Source organism: Equus caballus, chromosome 12 (assembly GCF_041296265.1).
Source record: "Equus caballus isolate H_3958 breed thoroughbred chromosome 12, TB-T2T, whole genome shotgun sequence".
NCBI classification, from domain to species: Eukaryota; Metazoa; Chordata; class Mammalia; order Perissodactyla; family Equidae; genus Equus; species Equus caballus.
The window spans coordinates 41944758-41968326 of NC_091695.1; the positions used below are offsets into that span (position 1 = coordinate 41944758).

The following is a 23569-nucleotide window of genomic DNA, read 5'->3' on the forward strand; positions in this document are numbered from 1 at the left end:
TTTACAGTTTGCAAAATTCCATGTCTCATGTTCTCTTGATTCTCACCAGGGCCTGATGAGAGAAGGGAGCGAGGCAGGTCTTATCACCACCCTGTTTTGCAGATGGGGAAATTGACGCTCAGTGAGGAGAAGGGCCCCCACAACAAGGTCACCGAGCTTGTCAGTAGGGGAGCTGGGACTCAGATTTCGCACCCGGGGCCCTCCTTCACTCTGCTGGATGCCTCCTCCAGCCTGGGAAGGTGAGAGAAGGGACTAAATGGGTCTGAAGACTGGAGGGAGCACAGGCTGGGAGGGAGAGGTGTGTGCGCGGGTCCCCCTGCACAGGTCTCTTCAGACACAGAGAGAAGCGTGAAGGGGCTGGGCACACGAGGGGGCAGCCCGAGGTGTGCATGACAAGGCTGTTGCTAGGTGTGTGGGGCTGAGGAGATGGGCGGGCTGGGGACCGAGGTGAGGTTGAATGACTCGGCGGAGTGGGGGCCGGAGCCCAGGTGCCGAGGAGCTTGGGGGTAGGCCGTGGGACGGGCGAGCTCATCCCTGAGCCCAGCCCTGTGCCGTTCACAGCTGGGGGGGCGCCAGCCTGGGTGGGTGCACCCCAGCAATGCAGAGGGGCCAGATGGTTTCCAGGGGCAGCCTTGTGAGTAAGCATGAGGTGCCTGGGAATGTTCCAAAAGGTATACATGACAGGTGTGTGCGTGTGTGTGCGTGTGTGGAAGGTTATGATAATGATGGTGAAAATAGCTGCCATTTACGGGGGGCTTTCTTTCTTTTTTTTTTTTTTTTTAAGATTGGCACCTGAGCTAACAACTGTTGCCAATCTTTTTTTATTTTTTCTTTTGTCTGCTTTATCTCCCAAACCCCTCCTGTACATAGTTGTATATCTTAGTTGCAGGTCCTTCTAGTTGTGGGATGTGGGACACCGCCTCAGCGTGGCCTGACGAGCGGTGCCATGTCCGCGCCCAGGATCCGAACCCTGGGCCGCCGCAGCAGAGTGTGCGAACTTAACCACTCGGCCATGGAGCCGGCCTGCCGGGGGCTTTCTATGTGCCTGACAAACACATCAGATGAAGTAAAGTTCACAGAGCACTTAGCACAGAGCCAGGTCCCTGTAGGTACACAGGAAAACCATTGTCACTGTTATTACTGTCATCATGATCATCTCATCTAGTCGTCGCAAGAACCCCATGTGTAGGATGAGGGCTCCCATTTTACAGATGAGGAAACTGAGGCTCACTCAGGGGCAAAGCTGAGCCCATGCGGCCTCACTCTCACCCCACCTCACCATGTTAAACAGTGGCGGCAGTGGAGACGGCTTTGTAAACAGGAGGTGCCATGCACACACCGCATTATTTGTTGAATGAGTCTCTGAGATCCCGCAGGCCTGGTGGTGTGGACCGGGCCAAGCAGGGAGCTGCCCAGATGGATGGAGCAGTGTGAGACACACGGCCCAGGCATCCCCTTAGGAGCTGAGCTCAGGAGCTAGGGATGGACGAACAGAGCGGCTGGGCTCCAGCGCCAGGCAGGGACAGGCCCCACGTGTGAGGACCAGTGTTGGGATGGGGCGCAATGAAATTGGAAGTTTCTGAGGGAGGCCGGGTGTGGCTGAGCGCTGGGTTGGACTGTGGGGTATTGTGGTCATGGTCGGGAGGGGTAGGAGGGCCTGGGGTTTGGGGGGTTTTCTGAGGGTACAAAAATATAAGAGTGAAGGAGAGAGAGAACGGAAGTGGGAGAGATGCTTGGGAGGGGAGCCAAGGCATAAAGGGGTGTTAGCATGCATGTGTGTGCGGGTGGGTTTGCCTGGGGCGGTGTGCTTAGGACCCAGATGAGAACATGGTTCTTGCTGATATGTGTTGGGGGCTGAAGGGGTGTGTCTGGGGGGGAAGGTTGTGTCCCAGGGAGTGGAGGTGTGTATGGGAGAGGTGGAGGTGTGTTCGGTGTGCCTGAGATGATGTGTGAACCTGCGGAGGTGAACGGTGGGATAGGGGCTGTGTGTGCCTGAGGGTGAGGGCCGACAGTGCACTGCCGGGGCTCTGGGGGCACATGGGGGCCATGAGTGTGCCATGCACATGAGAGCAGAGCCCCCGGGGGAGGTCTCTGAGGCAGGCAGCGAGGTGGCTGTCTCTCTGGGTGGGGAGTGTAGGCGGTGTGCTGCCGGGAGGTGTATTGTGTACGCAGGTGTGTGCGCCTGTGTAGGTGTGTGTCTGGGTGGGTGCCACCGAGCGTCTGTATCAGTGTCAGGTTGTCTGTGTCACTGGCAAGGGCGGGCAGGAGGGAGCAGCCGGACCTGGGTAGAGACTGAGAGTCTGGAGGGAAGAGAGGTCCCCAGTGGCCCCTCCAGAACCCAGCCCCCTCCTCTCAGGAGACCATCGTATGGATTCAGCCCAGGCCAAGAAGCCAGGAGAGTCCCCAAGCTCCTGCAGAGCTCCCCAGCCACCCTGGGGCTGCCCGTCAGTCCCGCGCATCCCTGTGGATCTCAGGGCAGGACGGGTCTGAGAACACTTCCTCTAACAGGAATGAAAGAAGCCCCAGCCAGACCCTTCTCCCCCATCCCTGGAAAGATCCAGCCCAGCCTCGTGTGCCAGCATCCCTGGAGACATCCTCAGAGGCACCTGAGTGGCTGAAGCACCCACAAAACAGAAGGCCTCACAGTTCACAGACCAGCTGCCCCCCTCCTCTCGTTCTTCCTCTGTCTCCCTTCTCTCTTTCTACTTCTCTGGCAGAAGATAAAGGATGCAAAGCCCTAAAGTCCACCCTCCTCCAGAAGGAATACCCAGACATTGGGAAGGTGGATGGGAGAGAGGGGCAGGAATGGATGGGAGGTCCTCGCCCACCTCACCCCCGCCAACACACACAGAACTGGAGCTGTACAGAAGCCACCAAGGCAGTCAAGAAGCCTGGAGACCCAAGACCACCTCCTGACATTGACTTCATCCCTCCAGGTCTGGACAGCTTCCCCCTTTACCTCCAGGCTCCAAGAAACAGCCCCCTCCCTGCCCTTGCTGGTTCAGTGAGGTACCAAATGCCTTCACCCAGGACTCAAGTGCGGGTTGAGAGTAAGGAAGACAACAACCCCCAAAAGCCAGTTTTGCCTCCAAGGGCCCATCAAAGATTCAAGGGCTCGGACCCCAGCCCTAAGAACCCAGGGCAGATGGCTCCTTCAGCTGGGGGAGGAGGCTGGGCCATAAGAAATGGTCCCCTCCTCTTTGGGCTGGGGGAGCAAGCCCAGGGCCCTGCAGCTTCCTTCCCCTGCAGCACTCTCTGACCATAACCCTGTCGCCGCCCCCAGCGCATTCCCACCCCAGCACAGCCCCCTCCTACTGATTTCCCAGTCTCCCTCTCTCATCGCCCCCAGCCTTCCCCCGCAAGCTTCCGCTCCTCTCCCTCAGGCCCCCCATCTTTCCTGGCTCTCCACCAGCACAGACCCATCTCTGCCTCGAGCACCTTGGCATCTTCCCCTCTGCTCTCTCCCGATAACCTCCTCTCCCCTTGGCTCCCATCCCCCAGTAAAGCCTGGTCCTCAGTGCTGCCCCCCAATATGAAGCCCTGGGCCTGGCCCCTGCTCCTTGCCTTCCTCCACTTCTCTCTTTCCCTTCTCCGGCCTCCCCTCCTTCTCCTCCCGTGAAGCCCAGTTCCTCTCCGGTTTCTCCCCTGCAGACCCTTCAGAGCACAACAGCTCCCCAGCCCCTGTGGTGGAGCACCGCTTCCAGCCCTTGGGGCTAGCAAGACTAGGGCCCCCCTTCAGAGCTTCCCTCACAGACTCCTGGATGCCCCTTCTCATCCCATCCCCTCCCCTAACGACCCTCCATCCCACCCCCCTCCGTTCACCCCAGCTCAGGGCCAGTGCCCCTTCCACAGGGAGCCTCCGACCCCCAACCCCCTCAGCCGCTTAGCCTCCTCGCTGTCACCCAGCCAGCCCTCTCAGCGTGGCAGCGCCCCCGCCCCCCAATCCATCCTCCCTGCCTCCCTCGCCCCTGCGATCGCTCCCCTCCCCCGATGGGCTCCCGCCCCCCGCCCATCTCCGCCGCAGCACCCCCCCCCGTACCTGGTTCTGGGGGTCCAGGAGCTGGAGGGTGGGGATCAGAGCCCCGAGGCCGCCCTGTCTCTGGCGGGTGGCAGGGCCGGGGCCAGCAGTGTCGGCCTCCTCGCGCCTCTCTCGCTCCCGCCGCGTCCCCGCCCGCCTGCCTGTCCGCCCGCCCCGCCGCGGTGCCGCTCGGAGGAGGATGCTCCGCGAGTCAGGGCGGCTGCTCCCGCCGCCGCATCCCTGCAACACCGACTGACGGCAGCATCAGCACCAGTACCCGCCCACCAAACGCGCGCATTGGGCCACGCTGCGCTAACGGACGAGCGGAGCAGCCAATAGGAAGGCGCAGAAGCCGCCAGTCCCGCTGCTCCACAGGCCCACCTCCCTCCCCCGCGAGGGACCCAGGCGTCCCGGCCCCAGGGCATCCGAGCTCTTCCCCGCCTCTTGTGGTCCTTAGCCCTGGTTCCCGGGCCCCCAACCAGGCAGACCCCCAACCCAGACCCAATGCCTTTTCCGGAACCCAGGCGCCCTACCCTCTTGCCCATTGGGTCGAGCCCCCGGTCCCGCATCACTAGGCCAGCGGGTCCATGTGGCAGCGCCCAGGGTTGGGACGAGCCGAAGGGGAGGCTGTGGGCCCCGACTTGGGGCACCGAGGGAGCAGGACCGGTGCGGGACCCGGGTCGCAGCGCCCTCTGCTGGCTACGCCCAGGGCGGGCCCGGGCTGCGGGGAGCCTAGGGAAAGGGGACTCCGCCCGCGGCTGCTGGGGGCTTTTTCCAGCCCTTAGCCTGACCTCCGCCTCCCACCGCCCGAGGGCGCCCTGGCTGCCCCAAGAACTGAGGAGGGAGGGTCTTTGCTGGGATAACGACGGAAGCAGTGGGGGAGGAAAAGGCAGAGATGGGGGCGGGGCAGACCTAAAGGCTTGGGGTTTCCCAGCCTTGCCTCATGGGAATCCCAGAGTTGGAAGCCTGGTTCCCAGTCCTGCCTGGAACCCAGGACGTGAGTGGGAGTGGGTTTAGGGGCAGGAAGGCTGCTGCACATTGGCAGGACCACTGAAGGGAAGCTCTTTTCTCCTCCCCCCAACCATGAGTTTCAGAATGAGTGTGGTGCTGGGGTGAAGGCCTTCCCTGGGGAGGGTGTGTGTGTGTATGAGTGTGGGAGAAAAGGGGCACCCCTTCATCCTTCAGCCAATCAAAGGTGGACCTGGCACCTAGTGTCTGTACCACAAAGTTGGGCTTCTGAATGAGGCTGTGTGTGTGTGTGTGTGTGAGTCCCAGACCATTTTGCCAGCTCGCTCCAGGACCCTGATTTCTGTTGCAGGGTCTGTGATCTGCACAGCTGGCGGTAGTTGGCGCTTCCTTAGCCAGTGGCAACATGCAGGAACCCTCACATGAGACCACAAATGTATGCATGGGCACACAGGGGCACACTCACAGCCATGCACACCTATCCATGTGCACACAGGGATTCCCAAAAGGACACACAGGGCCAGCTGCAGAAAGGCCCCACCATGGTAAGACACCCACAGGAAGCTCATGCTTGCCCAAGAACCTACACAAACTTGTGGACAGAGGTACCTACACACTCAGAGGCAAACGCACACCCAGGGGAACAGGTGCACACAGAGGACCTGCCCACAGGGTCCTCCTACCCCCCGCCCCCGGGGCACTTGGCACAGAGTGGTCAACTACTGAGTAGAGGAGCAGTGACAGCCACCCATCAGAGGTCTCCCTCCCCAGCCTGGGAGGGGGTAAAAGGGAGACCCAGGCTGCAGAGGGTGTCCTAGGGGTCTGGAAGAGAGACCCCTGAGCCAGGTCCAGAATGGGGGCCCACTCTGACCTTGGAGAGACCCTCAGGCTGGCCCCGCTAAGGCCACGAGAGGAGCCAGAGAGTGGGAAGTGCTGAGTCAGGGCCTGTGATGTGAAATTGCCTCTCTGATCCCACAGCCCACTGCCCCACCCTCCCCACTGCTCCTCTCCCTGCAGTGTACACACACACAGAGACCTGTCTAGCCGGGCACCAGGGCATAGATGGACAGGTGCAGTGACTCACAGAGGCTGTCTCTTGGACCCTTATTGATGGCTATCGGACCGGGTGGGAGGAGGGGAGGGGCTGGGAGGGATGTTAGAGCGAGCATTTGCCTCCTGTCCCCACCCCCAGCTCCCTGGGTCACCTTTGCCCATCAAGGGCAAGAAAGGTCACCTGGCAGCTGCTGCACCTCCCTGCCCCTCCCCCCAGCTACAAGGACGGCTCCTCTCAAGGTCCAAAGTTCAGACTACCTGATGGAGTTGGGACCTACCATCTCAAGACACCCCTCCCAACAGGCACCCATCCAATGTGGCCCTTCTCCCATGCGCAGTCCAGTGGGGACACACGGCGGAGGGGCAGTGCAGCAAATACAGCATGTGTGTCCATGCAAACACATGCACACACACACACACAGTGTGAAGCTCATACACCAAATTCACACATGCAACCATGAAAAGACAGCCACAAGTCACACTCCAGGGTGGGGCAGACCTGAGCACACACGTGCGCACACACACACAGACACACAAGCCCGGAAGAGGCCAGGCTGGGGCTGGGGGCGGCGGGGAGGGGAGCCGACCGGGCTGCAGGGATGGAGGCAGCACGAGAGGCGGCGGGCGGCGCAGGGAGCTGCTCTTCACAACACAATCGCCGTCTGTTGTTATAGCAACTCAGCCCCCAAATCGTGAAACGGATATTACAGCCTCGAGAGGGGGAAGGGCAGGCGGGAGGGGGTTGTGGACGGAAGGAGGGGCAGTGCAGTGGGGGACAGGGCTGGGACCCCAACAGGGAACGGAGCTGCAGCCGAGAAGTAACAGGGTGGGAGGAGGAGGTGACCCCAGATGAGTAGGCCAGGGGGAGTGGGGTCTCAAAGGGGGAGATGGGCATGGTGGGGTCAAGGGGATGCTGAGGAAGGGGGCTGAGGCCACAGCCAGGTCTGCAGCAACTGTACTTTGCCGGCAGGGGTTGGGGTGCTCAGGCTCCACTCCAGAACAACCCACAGCTGCTGCAGGACACGCCCCAGCTTGGGGCCTAGGGAGGTGGCTCCCACTCTCGGCGCTGCTGTCCGGAGTCTCGGGACCTCAGGGGCAGCCCGGCCCAGCTTCAGAAACTGCAGAAGGCCCTGAGCCCCTCCTCACCCAGACCGGCCTCAGAAGTGGCCCTAGCCTTCCTCAGGTGGCGGTGACCCCCAAAACCTCCGGGCTGCAAACTCAGGAGGGCAGAGCTGGGCTGGGAGAGGCCACAGGAGGCTGAGAGCAGGATCAATATGCATTTCCTCTGGAAGTCACTGTCCTTCCGGCTGGCAGCAGCACCAGGCCAGGAGGCTTCAAGCCCAAGGAGTGCAGCCCCCACCCGGAGGCTCGCAAGCCCAGCAGGGGCCTCCGGCTGCCCAAGCCCCCGCCTCCCTCCCTCCCCCACAGCCCCCACTATGGGCACTCCTCTCCCTCCCGTGATTCTCTGTAGTGAGCTCCCCATTGCGGGAAGTATTCAAGCATAGGCTGAAAGGCCACCTGTCAAGGAAGGGAATTCCGGCTGTGGGCTGAAGGCTATGGTTATATATGACCACTGGGCCCAGAAATTCCAGGTGCAAAGGTGCGCTAGTTTCAAGGCTTAGACCCCTAAGATTCTGGACTCTGTGAGAGTCTAAAGCCTCCCCAAGATTCTTTATTTTTTTTTTGAGGAAGATTAGCCCTGAGCTAACTACTGCCAATCTTCCTCTTTTTGCTGAGGAAGACTGGCCCTGAGCTAACATCCATGCCCATCTTCCTCTATTTTATACGTGGGACGCCTACCACAGCATGGCTTTTTGCCAAGCGGTGCCATGTCCGCACCCGGGATATGATGTGGCAAACCCCGGGCCGCTGAGAAGCAGAACGTGCAAACTTAACAGCTGCACCACCGGGCAGGCCCCTCCCCAAGATTCTTATGTTCCAAGGTTTTCTGGTTCTAAGGTTCTGTCCCCCAGGATTCTAGTCCCTCCAAGATTCTAGACGCACGAGAGTCCAGATCTCCCAAGATTCGCTGACCACAAAGTTCCAGACTCTAAGATTCCAGTCCCTGTGGTTACGGCCCCTCCCCCACCCCCCATGAGGATTCTAGGCTCTGATGGTTAATTACACGGGCCTTTTTATTCCATCTGGAAAATACAAATATTCACAAGAGTCTGTACAACCTTAGGGACACCAGCCCTGGCCCTGCCCTCAGCCGCATGCCACCCTGACACCCGCCCCCTGCCCCAGCACCCCAGGCTCCCTGCTCTGGTCGCGAGTCTTTTCTCCAAGGCAGGCACGAGAGTTTGATCCAGTCACAGCTGGGAAGAGAAAAACAGAAGTTGTAAGGGAGACCCTCCCCTAAAAAGTAGGAGCCGGCCTGGCCTGGGCCTGTGGACAGAGCACCCCCATGCCCCAGCCCTCAGGGGCACCCAGCTCTGGATGCGTGCGCTGTGGGAGGACTTACGTCAATTACAAGTGGATGTCAAAGACGCCATCCTCCACCGTCTGCACCTCCTCCTCGCGGATCTCTGCAGGCAGGGGGTCGCAGAGCCAACTCCTGGGTTCCTGAGTCCTCAGCAGCCCTTCCCCGACTCACAGGAGGCACCCCGCCCCACCCCGGAAGCAGACCCAGCCACCAAAAATCAATTCACTGAACGGCCCAACCACCCGATTTTTGAGGCTCTCTCTAAGTTTTCATTCTGCCGCAGCTTTTTTGCAGCCACGGATGTGTCCGTGCAGTCTGCTTAAGTGTCAGTTTGGTGTGTCTTTCACATTGCAGACCCCAGCACTTCTGGAAGGCTCGATGCAAATGGTTTTATCTTTTCTGCTTTGGAGGACTGATGCCAATCCAAATGGCCGTGGTCAACTGCCTTACACCCCAGCCTAACACAGTCGTTCAGACTGTGCTCAGCAAAATAATCACTTGAGGAATTGTCATTCAGAAAGCTGACCTAAAAATGCCAGAGACCCCCAAGAGAGCCGTTGGGAGATTTTCAGGGCATGGGACTTTTCTCAGGACAGCCACCAGAGAAGCCAAAGAGGGAAATTCAGGCAAATGGCTCACTAAATTCCCCCTCCAATCCACTGTCAATCCCCCTAACAAAATAAGAGTGCTACTGGAATCTTGAGGCTTCTTTCACATTTACTCTTCTTTATATATTAGAGTCTCTCTCCCCTCAGCCTCCAAAGGTCAAGGGCTCCCTGGCCACCTTCTGACAGCCTTATCTGTCCAAGCTTTTTTCATCACCCCACCAAAATAAGAGAATTACAAACTCTGGAAGGTTTTCCATCTGCATAAGTTAATACTTTGCCACAATGGCCCTGCCTTCCTCCCTCCACAGGCCAGTCCAGAATGAGACCCCCTCTTACCTGGAGGCCGGGAGCCTCGCCTGCCTGGGCGCGGCAGGGAGAAGCTGAAAGCGCGGTGGTGGGTGTGTGTGGGTGAGGGTGAATGTGCAGACCCCTCCAGACTCACACTCTGGGCCCGGCGCCGACACTCGACTGACAGGCGATCCTTGCACTGCTTGTGGCAGTTCACACCACAGGCTGGGGAAGGCAGATGGGGAGCTCAGCCAGGGCCATGGGTCAGAACACCCTCCATCCCATTCTGTGGGCCTGTACCTCTCCCCAGGTCCCTTTGCTCCTGAGCAGCTGCCCCACCAAAGCAAGAGTCTCCTTCCAAAGTGCTGTCTTCATCCTACTTGCCAGTCTATGCCCTCTCCAATTACTCGGTTCCAGGGTGGCTGCCTCACCAAAATAAAAGCCCTCTTAAAGGCTACTCCCTTCACATATCATCATCATGCCTCTCTGGCTCCAAGGTACTTCACTCCTTTGTAGTTGCCCCACCAAAATAAGAATCCCCACCCAGATAGTGATTCCTCAGAAAGCTCAGCCCAGCAGCCCTGCCATTCCATCTCACCTCGGCATTTGAGGCCCTGCTTGTAGATGCCCAGGATCTGAAATAGAGGAGGGGGGCCGTGCTGGGAGGGGAGGAACTTAGAAGTGAGGACTCTACTTCCTCCTTCTCAAGGGCAGGGACTGGGACTGACGCTCCGTGTTCTTAGGACCCCTCTGGGTCAGGCGCAGAGCAGCGGGAGGAGAGGCCGCTGACTCCGCGGGGGCGGGGCGGGAGGGGTGTGGCGGGGTGGGGGGTGCTCACCAGGGTCTTGCAGTGGCGGCAGGCGACCGGGCGCAAGGAGCTGCTCTCGTGGAAGTTGTGCACGAAGCCCATGCGGCCGCCCAGCACGGAGCTGGAGCGCATGAAGTAGGAGACCATCTCCTCCCTACTGATACAGCCGTCCCTGCCGGGGGAGGGGCGCCTCAGCTCGGGCCTCCCCAGGAGCACCCCCGCCGGCCTAGCCCATCCCCCTGGGGAAATCCCCTACCAAATTAAAGGTCCTCACGGAACTCCTGATTTGGGCCCAGGGGTGCCAGCAAGAGAAAGAGCACTGGACGTGGAGGCAGGCGGAGTTAGAAGCTGCTAGGAACTAGGTGTGTGGTCTCCTGCGAGTCGCTTTCCCTGGGTTTCCTCCCCAGAAAAATGGGGCACCTGATTCCTGCCCCGCCCACTCCAGGGAGTTGGTGTGTAAACTAAAAGGGCTGTGCTCTGTCCCGTGGGATTATCAACCTCCGCTTCCCAAAGTGAGCTCCTCGGAACCCCAGTCGGGAGCACTGACAGTTAAGAGACCTCTGATGAGTTTGGGGACCAGGTAAGACTGGGAAAAACGACACGCCTCTCAATTGCACAATCCTGCCGGAAAGACCCCTGTAATCAGGGTTTCCCACATAACGCACGGCTTCCACAGAACCCTTTTTTCACCTACTTATGTGTTTTAGGGGAAAAAGCGATGTGCTTTGGAGACAGACAGAGCCCAGGTCAAATTCCGGCTCTTCCATTTCCTGGCTGTGTTACCTTGGGCTGATGAATCGCCCTGTGCTTCAGTTTCCTCTCCTATAAGTGGGGATGATAATTCCTCCAGCTCAGAGGGTTTTTGTAAGGATGCAATGAGATAGTGCCCATGAAGTGTCTACACAAGCATCTGTGTAGTTCCTAGGTCAGAGCCGGCCCTTGTTGCAAACTTCTACCCATTGTATCTGGGGATCCATAATGTGGTCCAGCCGGCCCCTAGATCAATGGGGCATTGGGACAACTGACCATTTAGAAAACAATATTAACCTAGACTCCTACCTTATACTGTGCGTGAAAACTAAATTCCCACTGAATTGAGAACACTGACGTAAAAAATAAAATTATCAAAGTATCTGGAAAGACATGAGAGTAATTTTGTAATCCTGAGGGGTCGAGGGCCTTCCACACATAACACAAATCCGAGAAGCCACAAAGGAAAAGACTGACATTGAGCACACAAAACTTTTAAAATTTTTTATATGGAAAAAGACAACAGAAATGACAGACGGGGAGAAAATCTTTGCAAACACATTGGACAGCAAAGGGTTAATACCCATTAACAGAGATTCTGAAAAATCAATGTGAAAAAGACCGACAAACCCAGTGGAATAATGGACAAAGAATATGAGGAGGCAATTAACAGAAGAAATATAAGTGGCCGATAATCATATGAAAAGATATCCTGCCCCACCAGTATTAAAGAAATGCGAATTTAACCAAGACACCATTTGCCAATTAGACTGGCAAAATTGTAACCTTATTATAGCATCCACTGTTGGCAAGGAAGGTGGGAAACAGGCACTTGTCCGCTGCTGACGGGGGTGCGAGCCGGCACAACCTTGCCTGAGGTCACTCTGGCAGTCTCTCTCCTAATTTAGAATGTGCATATCTTTTGATCCAATTATCCCCCTTCTAGGAAATTCTCCTACAGAAATAGTGGCCTGAGTGCATGGTACAGAGATGTTCACAGCAACAGGGCGTATATTAATAGCAAAAAACCGGGAACAGCCTACTGTCCGGGAGTGGGAGAACGGCGAGGCAAATGCTGGGCCAGTCACCCAGCGGAAAACTCTGCAGCTGTTCTGAAGAATGAGGCGGCTCTACGTGAACAGGCATGAAAGATGGCCACGATAAAGGGTTAAGTGGGAAACAAAAAGAGCGAGATGTGCCACTCCACCAAGACAGCGATGAAAACAACAACAACAACAAACTACCTGAAAACCCTATGGCTACGAATACCGAGATGCTGGTTAAAAGACGTCAAAAGTTGGGGCCGGCCCCGTGGCCCAGTGGTTAAGTTCGCGTGCTCCGCTGCAGGCGGCCCAGTGTTTCGTTGGTTCGAATCCTGGGCACAGACATGGCACCGCTCATCAAGCCATGCTGCGGCAGCGTCCCACATGCCACAACTAGAAGGACCCACAACTAAAATATACAACTATGTCCTGGGGGGCTTGAGGGAGAAGAAGGAAAAAATTAAAAAATAAAGGTGTAAATCCCAAAAAACAATTATTAAAAAAAAAAATGTGAAAACTTGCTTTAAATGCATAGGTGAGATGGCAAGAAAGAAACGGAAAGCCCCTAGTTCCAGAAACAAAGAGCAGCTTCCAGCTGGGGCGGTGAGTTGGGGCCGCACGCTGCTGCGGCTGCCCGGGCAGGGGGTTGCTGCTCTCCCTCCCGATGAGCCAGGTGCTGGGTTTTGATAGCCAATCAGGGGCTGGCCACAGGCCTGGGGCCTGCGGGAGGTGAGGAGTTAAGCTGAGACCCCTGCATGAAGCTGGGGCCTCACAGGTCTCCAAGGGCTGCACCCTCTCTGAAAGTGTGGCCTGGAAAAAAATCCGCCCAAGCCAGGAGGATAACACGGAACACAGTCTCAAGTCTGGAAGCAGAAACCAAGCAAGCACGACAAAGGCCACAAGCAGAACTAGGTTTGCACTAGCGTCCTGTTTGTCCATGAAACAGACACAGACAGACAAAATCTATATGGATTTACACATGCATGAAAAAAAGACTGGAAGGATACACGTACCCTTGTGAACAGTGTTACTAATAACTTCTAGATGGGAAAGGAGGGAGGGAATTTTCCCTTCTTACTTTATATACTTTGTTCACCATAAATCTATTTTACTATCTGCATTTTTTTTTTTTTTTTTGAGGAAGATTAGCCCTGAACTAACATCTGCCGCCAATCCTCCTCTTTTTGCTGAGGAAGACTGGCCCTGAGCTAACATCCCTACCCATCTTCCTCTACTTTATATGTGGGACACCTGCCAAAGCATGGCTTGCCAAGCAGTGCGTAGGTCCACACCCGGGATCCGAACCGGTGAACCCCCGGCAGCCAAAGAGGAACATGCGAACTTAACCACTGCACCACCGGGCCGGCCCCTAGATTTTTTTTTTTTACCACAGATTTTTGTGATATGAAAAAAGCCAGATTTTTGAAATACGGATAGCATTAAAAAAAATAAATCGACCTGGGATGGACTGTGAATTTTGACTGGAGTTTTGTCTGCTCAGCAAAACAGGGGTATGAACGTGGTTGCAGGGGGCGTGTGTAACCTACTTCGAGAACCAGCTGTTGTCCAAATTGTCAGCATGGGGATGGTTGATAAGTAAGTGGGTGCTGCTAATTACGGGCCTCTCTTATCTACTCATTAAAACAGGCTAGCCAGGAGTTCAACTTGCCCACACTTTTTGCCAGCTGTGAGCTCCACGAATAAAATTTCATTGATGTAGCAACAGTCCCCAGGCCACAATCTTTGCAAGATTCAAGTGGAGCCCCCCATCTGTGCCTCTGCAGCCGGCAGCGCCCCCCAGATAAGAGCCCTCCCCACACTGGGCGCCTCCTCGGCCGAGATGGTCTGATTCAGTGGCCTCATCTGGCAGAGGAGGAAACAAACCCGAGGGGAAGTGAGCCTGCCTTCCCTGTCCCCGAGTCCCCAGCCCTCCTCACTGGTTCTGGTCGAGGTCCCCAAAGGCGCTGAGGTAAGGGAAGTTCCCACGGATGATCTGGAACTCCTCCTGTGAGATGTGGCCGTCCCCATCGACGTCAAAGTTCCGGAACACGGACTGGGGAACACAGAGGGACATACAGGCACAGGGAAAATAAAAGGAACGTCGGTGCGTGCTGCCCACATCCCCAGTCCAAGTCATGAAGGACGCCTCAGATGTGGGTGGCTGTCTGTGTCCCCCATCACCTCCCTTTTCCATACCCCCACCCCAAGCCTACCCATCAGCTATACCCTGTGACATGGCACTGGTGGTGGCTCCCAGGAGCCCTGGCAAAACCGGCCTTGATTAACCACTACGGACCTGTCCCCCCGCCTTGGGATCCAGAGCCGGCCCCCCCAGAGTCACACCTCTACCATCTTCTCAATGTGCTCCACCAAAAGCGCCTGATCCAGCTTGGGTTTGGCAGCTGAGGTCCACTCCTCCAGCACGGGGGGCCGGGGAGGTGGGGTGCAGCTCGTGGGGCTGGTTGGCTGGAGGAATGGTCAGGTGTGAGCGAGGGCCAGAGGTGAGGGAGCCCAGGACCCAGGGAAGCAGAGAGGGGAAGCCTTGGGGAGAAGGGAGCCTGCCCAACAAGGAGTGTGGGTGGGGTGGCCTCTGAGAACTCTCCTGCCCTCACATCCTGGGATTCTCAGGTGGGGCAGAGGTGGGGGAGGAAGCCGATGGGCAGAGGGAAGCAGGACTCTGTCCCTCACCGACGACTTGGAGCGCGGCTCCCGCTGCAGGGACAGCTGGTAGAGCTCATCCTCCGTCTGATACTGATCCAGAGACACCTGCGACACAGGGTCTGGTCACACCCAGGAGCCCACTGCCCAGAGCCCAGGTCACAGGTCCACCCAGGGGCCACAGCTCAGCCACAAGCCCAGGCCAGAAGCTCGACTCAGGGCAGAGGCCAGCTTAGAACACAGCCCAGCAGCCACACGCCAGCCGAGCGTGCAGACCAGAACCCAGGGCTCGACCCCAAGCCCTCAGCACAACGCACAACCGAGATCTCAGCTAAGACTCCAGGTCAGAACCCAGCCAAGAGCTCTGAAACTCATCCCCAACCTGGAACCCAACGCAGCACCCAGAATCAGGCCCAGATTTCAACCCTGATCCCAGTCCAGAGCCTAGAAACAACTAAGAATCCACTCCAGACCCAGAACCAAAGCCCCAGCCAACATCTAGAACCTAGTCCAGATCTAGACTAGAGCTCAGCTCCCACCCCAGACCCCAGATCCGAGTCCAAGGCCAGCCCCGAACCTCAGAGCTCAGGACCGTGTTTAGAAACCACCCAGCACCCAGAAGCCAGAGCTTGGCCCCAAAGCTCGAACACAACCCCCTGCTAGGAAGTCAACCCCGGGCCAGGGCCAGCCTCCGATCAGACCCCAGCCCACAGCCCCGTCTGGAGCCTGGAACGCATCTCAGAATTCACTCCAAACCCTGGAGCCCAGCCTGCATCTCAGTCCCTTGACCAGGACTAAGAACCCAAGGCCAAGCCCGCTGCCTTGAGTGAGCCCACGACCAGGTGGGCTGTCAACCCTGGGGCCCGGCCCCTCACCGTGAGCAAGCTCAGCAGATCCGGGTTGGCCTGCACTGGGGGCTCGACGCTGGTCACCATGGTCAGCTTCTCCAGGATGTTGAAGAGTTGCTTCATCTTGGCCCCATTCAGTCGGGTCCGGGCAGGGTCCAGCCAGTCAGGCAATGCCAGCTGCAGGGCCACCAGGTCCTTGAGGTGCACACCCAGGATGGGGAAACAGAAGCCCCGACAGGATGCCAGCCGGCGCCGGTAGTTGCCATAATTTCCAGTGGCCGTCACTAGTTCTGTCAGACGTTCCCAGAGCTGGGGGGCAAAGGGCAGAGGGTCACGTACACACACACACACGCATTCACGTCACTGGCTCAACTACCCTCCCCTGCTCAGCCCTGGAAACGTGGGAGAGGATGAGGAGCCAGAGTCACGGATGGGTGAAATGTCAAAATCCTCCCTCACTGTGCCCCAACACAGGCTCCCTTAACCCCTGGTGGTCAAAGTTCATAGGCCATGAGGTCAAGGGAACACCCACTACCAAATACCACACCTGACACCGGGCCTGAGCACAGATTATCATCCACATTTAACAGCAGAAGAAACTGAGGCTCAGGGAGGCCAAGCAGCACAGAACAACGATCTAGAAAAATGTTCTGGGGCCGGCTCCGTGGCCGAGCGGTTAAGTTCGCGCACTCCGCTGCAGGCGGCCCAGTGTTCCGTTGGTTCGAATCCTGAGCGCGGACATGGCACTGCTGATCAAACCACGCTGAGGCAGCGTCCCAAATGCCTCAACTAGAGGGACCCACAACGAAGAATATACAACTATGTACCAGGGGGGCTTTGGGGAGAAAAAGGAAAAAAAATAAAATCTTAAAAAAAAAAAAGAAAAATGTTCTTAGCTGCATTGTTCATCACAGCCAAGGCTGGAAAAACCCCAAATGTTCAACAGCAGATACATACACTGGGCTGGACTTACAATAAAATATTATACGGGAATGGAAATGAATGCATGATCGCGCCACACAACCGAATATAACAATAAAAAAAGACAAAAAATAACATATACAACATGATTCATAGAAAGCTCAAAGACAGGCAACAAAAACGCCACACTTTTGGGGCGCATACATAGGTAGTAAAGCTACAAAGGTAAGCAAGTTCATCTTCATTACGAAAGTCAGACATTGGTTGCCCCTGATGGGGAGGGAGTTAAGCTCTAAGGTGCTGGGAGCTTTGGGGGCTGACAATGTTCTATTTCTTGACCTGGGTGATGGTTACACGAGTGTTTTCTTTATAATTTTTCCTTAAACTGTACATATGTCTTATATACGTCTCTACACGAATGTCACTCGATATGCTAAAAAAAAAATCAGAGGAGGAAGCACAAGCTTTGGAGTTAGGCAGACCGTGAGCCTCTGCTCAGCCGCTTTCATGGTGCGTCCTGGGAAAAGCATTTAACCCCTCAAGCCTCAGTTTCCCCATCTGTCAAGTGAGGACAGGAGTGCCCAACCCCCAGTGTTGCTGGGAGTTCTCAGGGAGGCCAGAGCTGGGAAGCACTGGCTCCAGGGCTTGACCAGGCTGCCCCCCGACCCCTCAGTCCCAGGCACCTTGATGGTCTCTGGGCTCACGTGGCTGTGGGTCTCCTTGAGGCGGGAGATGGAGCTGTGGCTCAGGCCCCCGACCACTGCCATCAGCGTGTTGAAGTTCTGCAGCTCCAGCAGCTTCTGGGGGACACACGGGGAGGGGGAAGGCAGTGAGCCACTGAACAGGCCCAGAATTTGGCCGAGCTTTTCTGGAGAGGAGGCAGTGGGGAAAGGAGCAACGAACATAGCCGTACTGTCAACTGAGGGGGTTGGAGGACAAGGGAGGGGCGGGCACCTCTGCCACGTGGACAAAGTGTGTGATGACCGCGGCCCGCTGCGGGGCTGTGGGCTTGCTGAGAATCATGAGCTGCACCCACTGCGAGACACTGTTGAAGAGGGAGATGAATCGCTCCAGGATGGGGTTGTCCACCGTGCAGCCGTGAGTCACAAAACTGTGGTAGTCCTGGAACTGGGGGCGGGAGCGGCCTCAGCACCCCCTCCCCTCCCCGCTGGCCACTCCTCACCCTCCAGCTGCCCTTTGGTGGTTAAGCTGAAACCCCCTGACCCACCCTGCAGCCCCGCCTGCCCGCCTGGGGCTCCCTCTCCAGCCCACACTCCAGCCCCGACCAGAGGCCCTGGCGCCACACCAGGATCTTGCAGAAGGAGCGATACTCCAAGAAAGTAAGATGCCCCGCCAGCTCCATGGGCTCCAGGTGGTCAAACAACAGGGACATCTTGCGCTTCTTCTGTCCCATGGGGTTCCGCTGGGTCACCTGCCGCTTCCACTGGTAGGTGGGGCTGGGGAGGCAGAGGCAGTGAGCCCTTGGCTGGAGACGCCCCATCCCTTGTGGCCCCACACTCATGCAGACACGCCACTCGAGCGGACTGAGGACCCACACAGTGCGAGGCACCATGCTGGACACAGATGTCCCCAGTCCGGCCACTCCTGCAATCTCCCCCTCGTCATGCACTCCACACACGTTTATGGAAGACGTACTCTGCCAAGCACTGCTACGCGCTGGGGGGACAGAGATGGCAAGACACGGTTCCTGCCCTTGAGGAGCTCACAGGCTACTGAGGGAGACAGACACAGAACAAACAATCACAAAACAGCGTGGCACGTGTACGGGTCTTTGCACAGGGATCTGCACAAAGGGCCGTGGGGGAACAGAGAGAAGGACAAATTCTGTCCCGGAAAAGCCCTGAGCCCTCAGAGCCCATGGACACTGCACGCTTGAGCTGAGTCTTGATGACATGGAGAAGGAGGCAAGGGACCAATGTGAACAGAGCAGCATGGTGGGGAAGGACACAGGGGCTGGAGGATGGCGAGGGGACCAGTGCAGCTGCAGTATGAGGTGAACGGGATGGCGGTGGGCTGTGGAAATGAGGCAGGAACCCCAAGCTGGCTCCAGACTACGAAAGGCCTCAATCCCCAGCCGAGACATTTTGAGGGCAACAGGGAGCCATAGAAGGTTTTTAAGCAAGAGAGTGATATGACCCTCCCTCATTCAATTCAACAAACATTTATTAAGCACCCACGGTGCAGGATGCCGAGTGCCCTCCCCAGCCCTCTGAGCTCCCCCCACGCACACGCTGTCGATGTCGATGAGGCTGCTGTGCCGGCGGTTCCCTTCTTGGTCCAACAGAGCCTTCAGCTCCTTGATCTGCTTGGCGAGCTCCGGGTTCAAGTCAAACTCCGCTGGGAATGCTGAGATCCAGTACCTGGCCGAGGTGTGGAGTCACCCGACAGCCCTTCCCCCACCATCCCCTGGGATCGTAGTTCCCCAAAGAGGAGGAAAGAGCCTCAAACTGGGGTTCCCGTCTCCCAGCTCTTTCCTTCCCCACCCGCACTGGGCAGATCAGGAAACCCAGGCCTGGCCCAGGAGGAGCGTGCCCGGGGCGCCACACCCACCATGGACAGAGCCTGGTTCAAACGCACAGGACCGCTCCGCAGGCCCGTCTGAAGCCTGAGGGAAGAGAGGGGACGGCGCCCCAAGAAGAAGGCTCACCTGACCAGGTGGCATGTCTTCACCTGCAGCGAATTGGAGTTGTCCTTCCGGGATTGTTGGTAGGTGAAGGAGAGTTAAGGAAAACCAAGACGGAGACAACTCCAGAAAGGGAGGCAGGAGATGGGCCCAGCTCTGGAGGGAGGCTGAGGGCGGGGCCTGGTTCTAGGAGACATGCTGGGGGCGGGGTCCGGGGCGAGGCTGGGGCCGAAGCTCTGGAAAAGGGCTGAAGGCAGGGGTGAAGTGTGAGCACTGGGAGGCCGCAGGGGTGGGAAGGGGGCTAGGTTCTAGGGGAGGCTCAGAGCATCAGAGCCGGGCCTGGGTTCTGGGAGGGAAGCCAGGGGCGGGACCCAGGCTGGGAGTGGGGACAGGTCCTAGACTGGAGGGAGGAGGAGAGCAAGGCCTAGGTTGGGGAGAGAGTCGGAGCGGGGCCCTGAGTCCCGAGGGGAGGGGAGGGGTGGAGCCTAGGCCCTAGGGGGAGGCTGGGCCGGGCCTGAATTCTGGGACAGAGGAGGGCCCATGATCTGGCAGTGAAGCCCATTCTCCGCCTGGGCCGGGCAGCCCGGCTGGCTCACGGACTCGGACGCAGGGCCCTTGGCGAGGCCCACCAAGGATATATGTGGAGCAGTTTTGCTGCCAGCTGAGAGGAAGGGATGTACCAGGAATGCATCATGAGGAACATGCGCACCAGCTCTGGTTCCCGCACCTTCCCGCAGTCATCTAACTCCGAGGGGTCAAAGAGAAGCAGGTTGACCCTTCGTCCTGCAGCTGTGGTCCCTAAAGCCGACCCCGAGCCTGCCAGGTATCCAGACCACCCCCGCCACAACCTCCTGCTTTCCCAGGACTCCAAAACCAGGAGGCAGATTAGAGAGAAAAGTTAGGGTGGGAGTGCCATCAGGCCGGATCCGAGGAACTGGAGGAGGGCAGCGTCTGAGTCCGGCCCATCGTCCCTCCAGAGAGGAACCAGCTGGGGCGGAAGGAGCCTGGGTTCCCGGGGTCAAGAATTCAGAGGTCATTTCCTGAGTGCTTGGGCGAAGGGGCACCCCCTCACCAGATAAGCCGCCCCCCATCAGCCGGAAACAGCTCCCAGGCCGGAGACAGAGTTCCTCCGGATCCCCGGGGAGACAGATAATGCTCCTCATGTGTCAGAGTCTGGGGACCCCCGTCCCTCCCTTCCACACCGGCATACTGGGGAAGGGAAACATTGTATCCTTCTGAAGCGTGTGGATTTCTCTACCCTGTGATGAAAAGGAGGCTGCAGGATGCGGAGCTGGGTGGGTCCGCGCAGGCAGGGCCCCGGGTTCAGGTTCCGGGCAGGGCTCAGGCTGGGTGTGCCCTCCCGTGCCACTCACCGAAGGCTTCGATGCAGCCGCGGAGCAGCTCCTCCACCGTGCAGCCCTTGTCCAGGTCTAGGGTGCCCGCCATGGCCGCCGGCGCGGGTAGGCTGGGCCGAGCTGCGCTCCGGGAGCCTCCCACGGGGCTCGGAGCCGACCCCTGTCCCGGGAGAGGCAGAGCGGGAGTCTGCGGAGGCGCCGGCCGGGGGAGCGGCCCGGAGGGCAGGACCGGGGCGGGGCGGGCACGCCCCCTGCTGGGCAGGGCCGGAGTCGGTCGCTGCGGCCACTCCGGGGTTAAACGGTCTGTCCCAGGATGGTGCAACCCACCAGTTGGGAAACGGACCCGCCGAGAGGCTTCCGGCCCTCCCTCGGAGTTGCGGGAGGGCCCAGGGACTCCCCGGGGATGAGGACGAGCCAGGACTCTGGGGGCTGGTTGGTGCCCCAGCCCCCGTAGGCCCTTCTCTCCTCGCGTCCTCTCCCCAGCGGCACCTGCAGCACCCCGCAGCTCGGCTCTGCGCCCCTCCCGCTTCCCTCCCTCCACAGCCTCCCTTCCCCCGCAGGGTTATTTTTGGGAACCCAGAGCCTGAGGGGACCTCGGAGGAATTTCTCCCTGGGATGGGAGGGGGGAGGAACCCAGGCGTCCTGCCCGCATCGCCCCCTCCGGGGCTCCCGGGGAGGGGAGGCGGAGCTGTGGCGGCCCCCAGGGGCCTGCCCTTGGGAAGGCCGGCTAGAGTGGAGAGGAACATTCCTGGGCGGGGGGTGGGGTGGGGGGAGCCCGCTGCGGCACCGAGGCATCAGCGGGAAGCCTGAGCCTGGGAACCGCGCGCTCCTAAGCCACCTCCTCCGTGAAGGCCCCAGGGGTCCGGGCTCAGCCCTTCCGCAGGCCATCTTCCTCCCCAGCTCGAGCTCCTGACCCAGGGCCCCAGACTGCACAGGCGAACTGTGAGCCACACACAGGCTGGACACGCTTGGGCACACAAAGAGTAGGGTGCCCAGAAGGGGGCGCTAGCACAGTGGGGGGGTGGAGAGTGCCTGTATGACCCCAGCAGCAACTCGTCACTGGCGGAGTCAAACGCATCCTTACAGCGACAGGCACTCATTCCATCCCCAGGCCAGGGACCCACATTGGGGTGCAAGACGCTCCAGCTCACACACACCGGGGCCTCAGGCACTTGCCGCCCATCCTCCGTCTCACACACACAATGGTACCCACACCCCGCGCACACCTGCAGGAAGGAACCCTCGGGCACCATACCCAGCTCTCTACCCCAGAATGCAAACCCGCTGCTCCCGGACCTGCTGCTCACTGGAGCCAGGCCAGCCTGGAGTTCCGCGGCCACAGTGGCGCTGACATCGCACACGCGTGCACACACGCAAGACAGTGCACCTACACGCATGTACCCTCTCCCACACATGCACACACCCCCGTGGGTGCGCACACACGCCCATTCCCCCGCCCTCCCTTCACCTGCGGTCCAGGGCCAGCCCTGAGGCCCCAGTGCCCTGGCAACCCTCATCGCGGACGCTGGCAGAGCCTGGCCCCACGGAAAGGTACCCGGCCCCTACACATACCCCCAGGCTGGGGGGGGGGGCGGGGCGGGGGCTCCTCTACAGACTTCTCTGGCGGACTTTTCCTAGGAGCCTCCCAAAGCCATCCCCACTTGGCTCTGCTGCTTCCTCGCTGTGTGACCTTGAGAGTCACTTGGCCCCTCGGAGCCTCAATTTTCTCATCTGTCAAATGGGAGGTCCGCGGGGGAAGGTCCCGCGGAGACGTGGCTGGGAAGAGCCGGGTGCCTCGAGGATGCCGCCCCCTCCCGCGGGTTATCCAGGGCGCTTCAGCTCTCTCCGCAGCTCCCTCCTACCCCGACCCGTGCCGCAGACTCCCCACCCACCCACCCACCCGCAGCCCCCAGCCAGCCCGCGCCGCCCTGGGAAGCCCCTGGGGGCCCGGCCTCCTCGGCCCGGCGCCCCGCCCGCGCTCGCTCACTCACTCTCGGGACCCGCGACCAGGAGCCCGCACCCGGCCCGGCGGCGCCACCTCCGTGCGCTCCCGCCCGCCGGCCTCGCTGCGGCTGCGGCTCCAGCCCGCGCTCCGCGCCGCGGCCCCGCTCCCCGCGCCCCGCCCCCGCGCCGGGCCGCCCCCTCCCCTCCCCGCCCCTCCCGCCCCTGCGCCGGGCTCCGCACCGCCGGCCGCGCCTCCCCCACCGGGGGCTCCCTCTCGCCCCGCACGCGGCGGGTCCTGCGGCAGCTTAACCCCTCCCCTGCCGCGCCGCCCGGGAGGCCGGGGCCGCGGGCGGGGGGCTGCGCCACGGGCCGCGCCGAGGGGCGGCGAGCCGCGGTCGGGCGCGCGGGGCGTGGAGCGGGGACGAAACCGAGAGCCTTCTCCCCCACCCCAGACGCCCCTGTGCCCCCCGCCCTGACGGGTGTTGGGCAGAGGAAGCCGGGAGGGGCAGGAAGCGGACTGCGGTGGGGAAGGGGCGCCCCGCCCAGCCCCCGGCCCGGGTTCCTGTTTTCGAGACAAACGGTTCCCACGGGGCTAAGCCGGCCCGGGGTCGGGCGTCCTCCTGCGGGCAGCGTGGGGCACAGGCCTGGCCGAGATCGGGGGCGTGGGGTCAGCGGGTCCTTGTGATGGCCTGGGGGAGGGGCCAGGACAAGATGGGAGCATTTTGGGGAGAGGGGCGTGCGGGGAGGGAGGAATGAAAACGCGGCTACCTGGAGACGGGGCCTCGGTGTCTAGGGATGTTGGGGGCAGCTCCAGAGCACACAGGAGGGACTGGGGCCCCGGAAGCCTGGCTCCCCACGGGGCTAGATGGGAAGGGGCAGCTGCAAGCGGCAGCGTGTTCGCACCTTGGAGACTGGAGGCCTGGAGGCTGGGCCCCCGTCAGGGAGGAACTTGGGAGGGGCAGCTGCAGGCGGTTGGGGTCCCCACAAGCCGGGCCTGGGGGAGCTAGTAACCGTTTCCGGCCGTTTGGGTTCAAACACACTCACTATGAAACCACCGGCCCCAAACCTGCCTTCCGAGACTTGCCCCTCCCTGCCTCGGGGCTGGGGAGGCAGGACCTCCCCCGCACCTCAGTCTTGGCGGTTCAAGGCCTAGCAGCAGGCCCTTTCTGGTCCTCAGTTTCCCCAAAGTGAGGGGGGGAACACTGACCCAGCCTAGACGGTCTGTGAGGGTCCCCCGCCC

At 59.6% G+C, this 23569-nt stretch overlaps 2 protein-coding genes across 6 annotated transcripts in view; both read right to left on the reverse strand.

Annotated features, from left to right (window-relative positions):
- The window catches only part of NRXN2 (neurexin 2), a 107873-nt gene extending 103604 nt beyond the window's left edge, over positions 1-4269 (reverse strand). The window contains exon 1 of the mRNA XM_070228845.1: positions 4040-4269. The gene's annotated coding sequence lies outside the window, so the exon portion shown is untranslated. The remainder of the gene's footprint in view (positions 1-4039) is intronic.
- Positions 4270-8151: 3882 nt separating this feature from the next.
- Positions 8152-23369, reverse strand: RASGRP2 (RAS guanyl releasing protein 2). Of its 5 annotated transcripts, none has more exons than XM_070230082.1 (17): positions 23098-23369; positions 20404-20545; positions 19669-19771; positions 19055-19117; positions 18636-18767; positions 17693-17843; positions 17341-17514; positions 17070-17186; positions 15493-15774; positions 14648-14725; positions 14303-14425; positions 13897-14012; positions 10197-10338; positions 9957-9993; positions 9407-9583; positions 8502-8565; positions 8152-8355 (listed from the first exon to the last, which is right to left on the reverse strand). In XM_070230082.1, exons 2-16 carry the CDS (start codon positions 20474-20476, stop codon positions 8507-8509), a joined length of 1827 nt encoding a protein of 608 aa, XP_070086183.1. In that variant the 5' UTR covers positions 20477-20545; positions 23098-23369; the 3' UTR covers positions 8152-8355; positions 8502-8506. The 5 variants fall into 5 exon arrangements, with proteins under 5 accessions (XP_070086183.1, XP_023510130.1, XP_070086182.1 ...); XM_023654362.2 differs by lacking the exon at positions 23098-23369 and adding an exon at positions 22377-22503; XM_070230081.1 differs by lacking the exon at positions 23098-23369 and adding an exon at positions 21682-21921.
- Between the last annotated feature and the right edge of the window lie 200 nt (positions 23370-23569).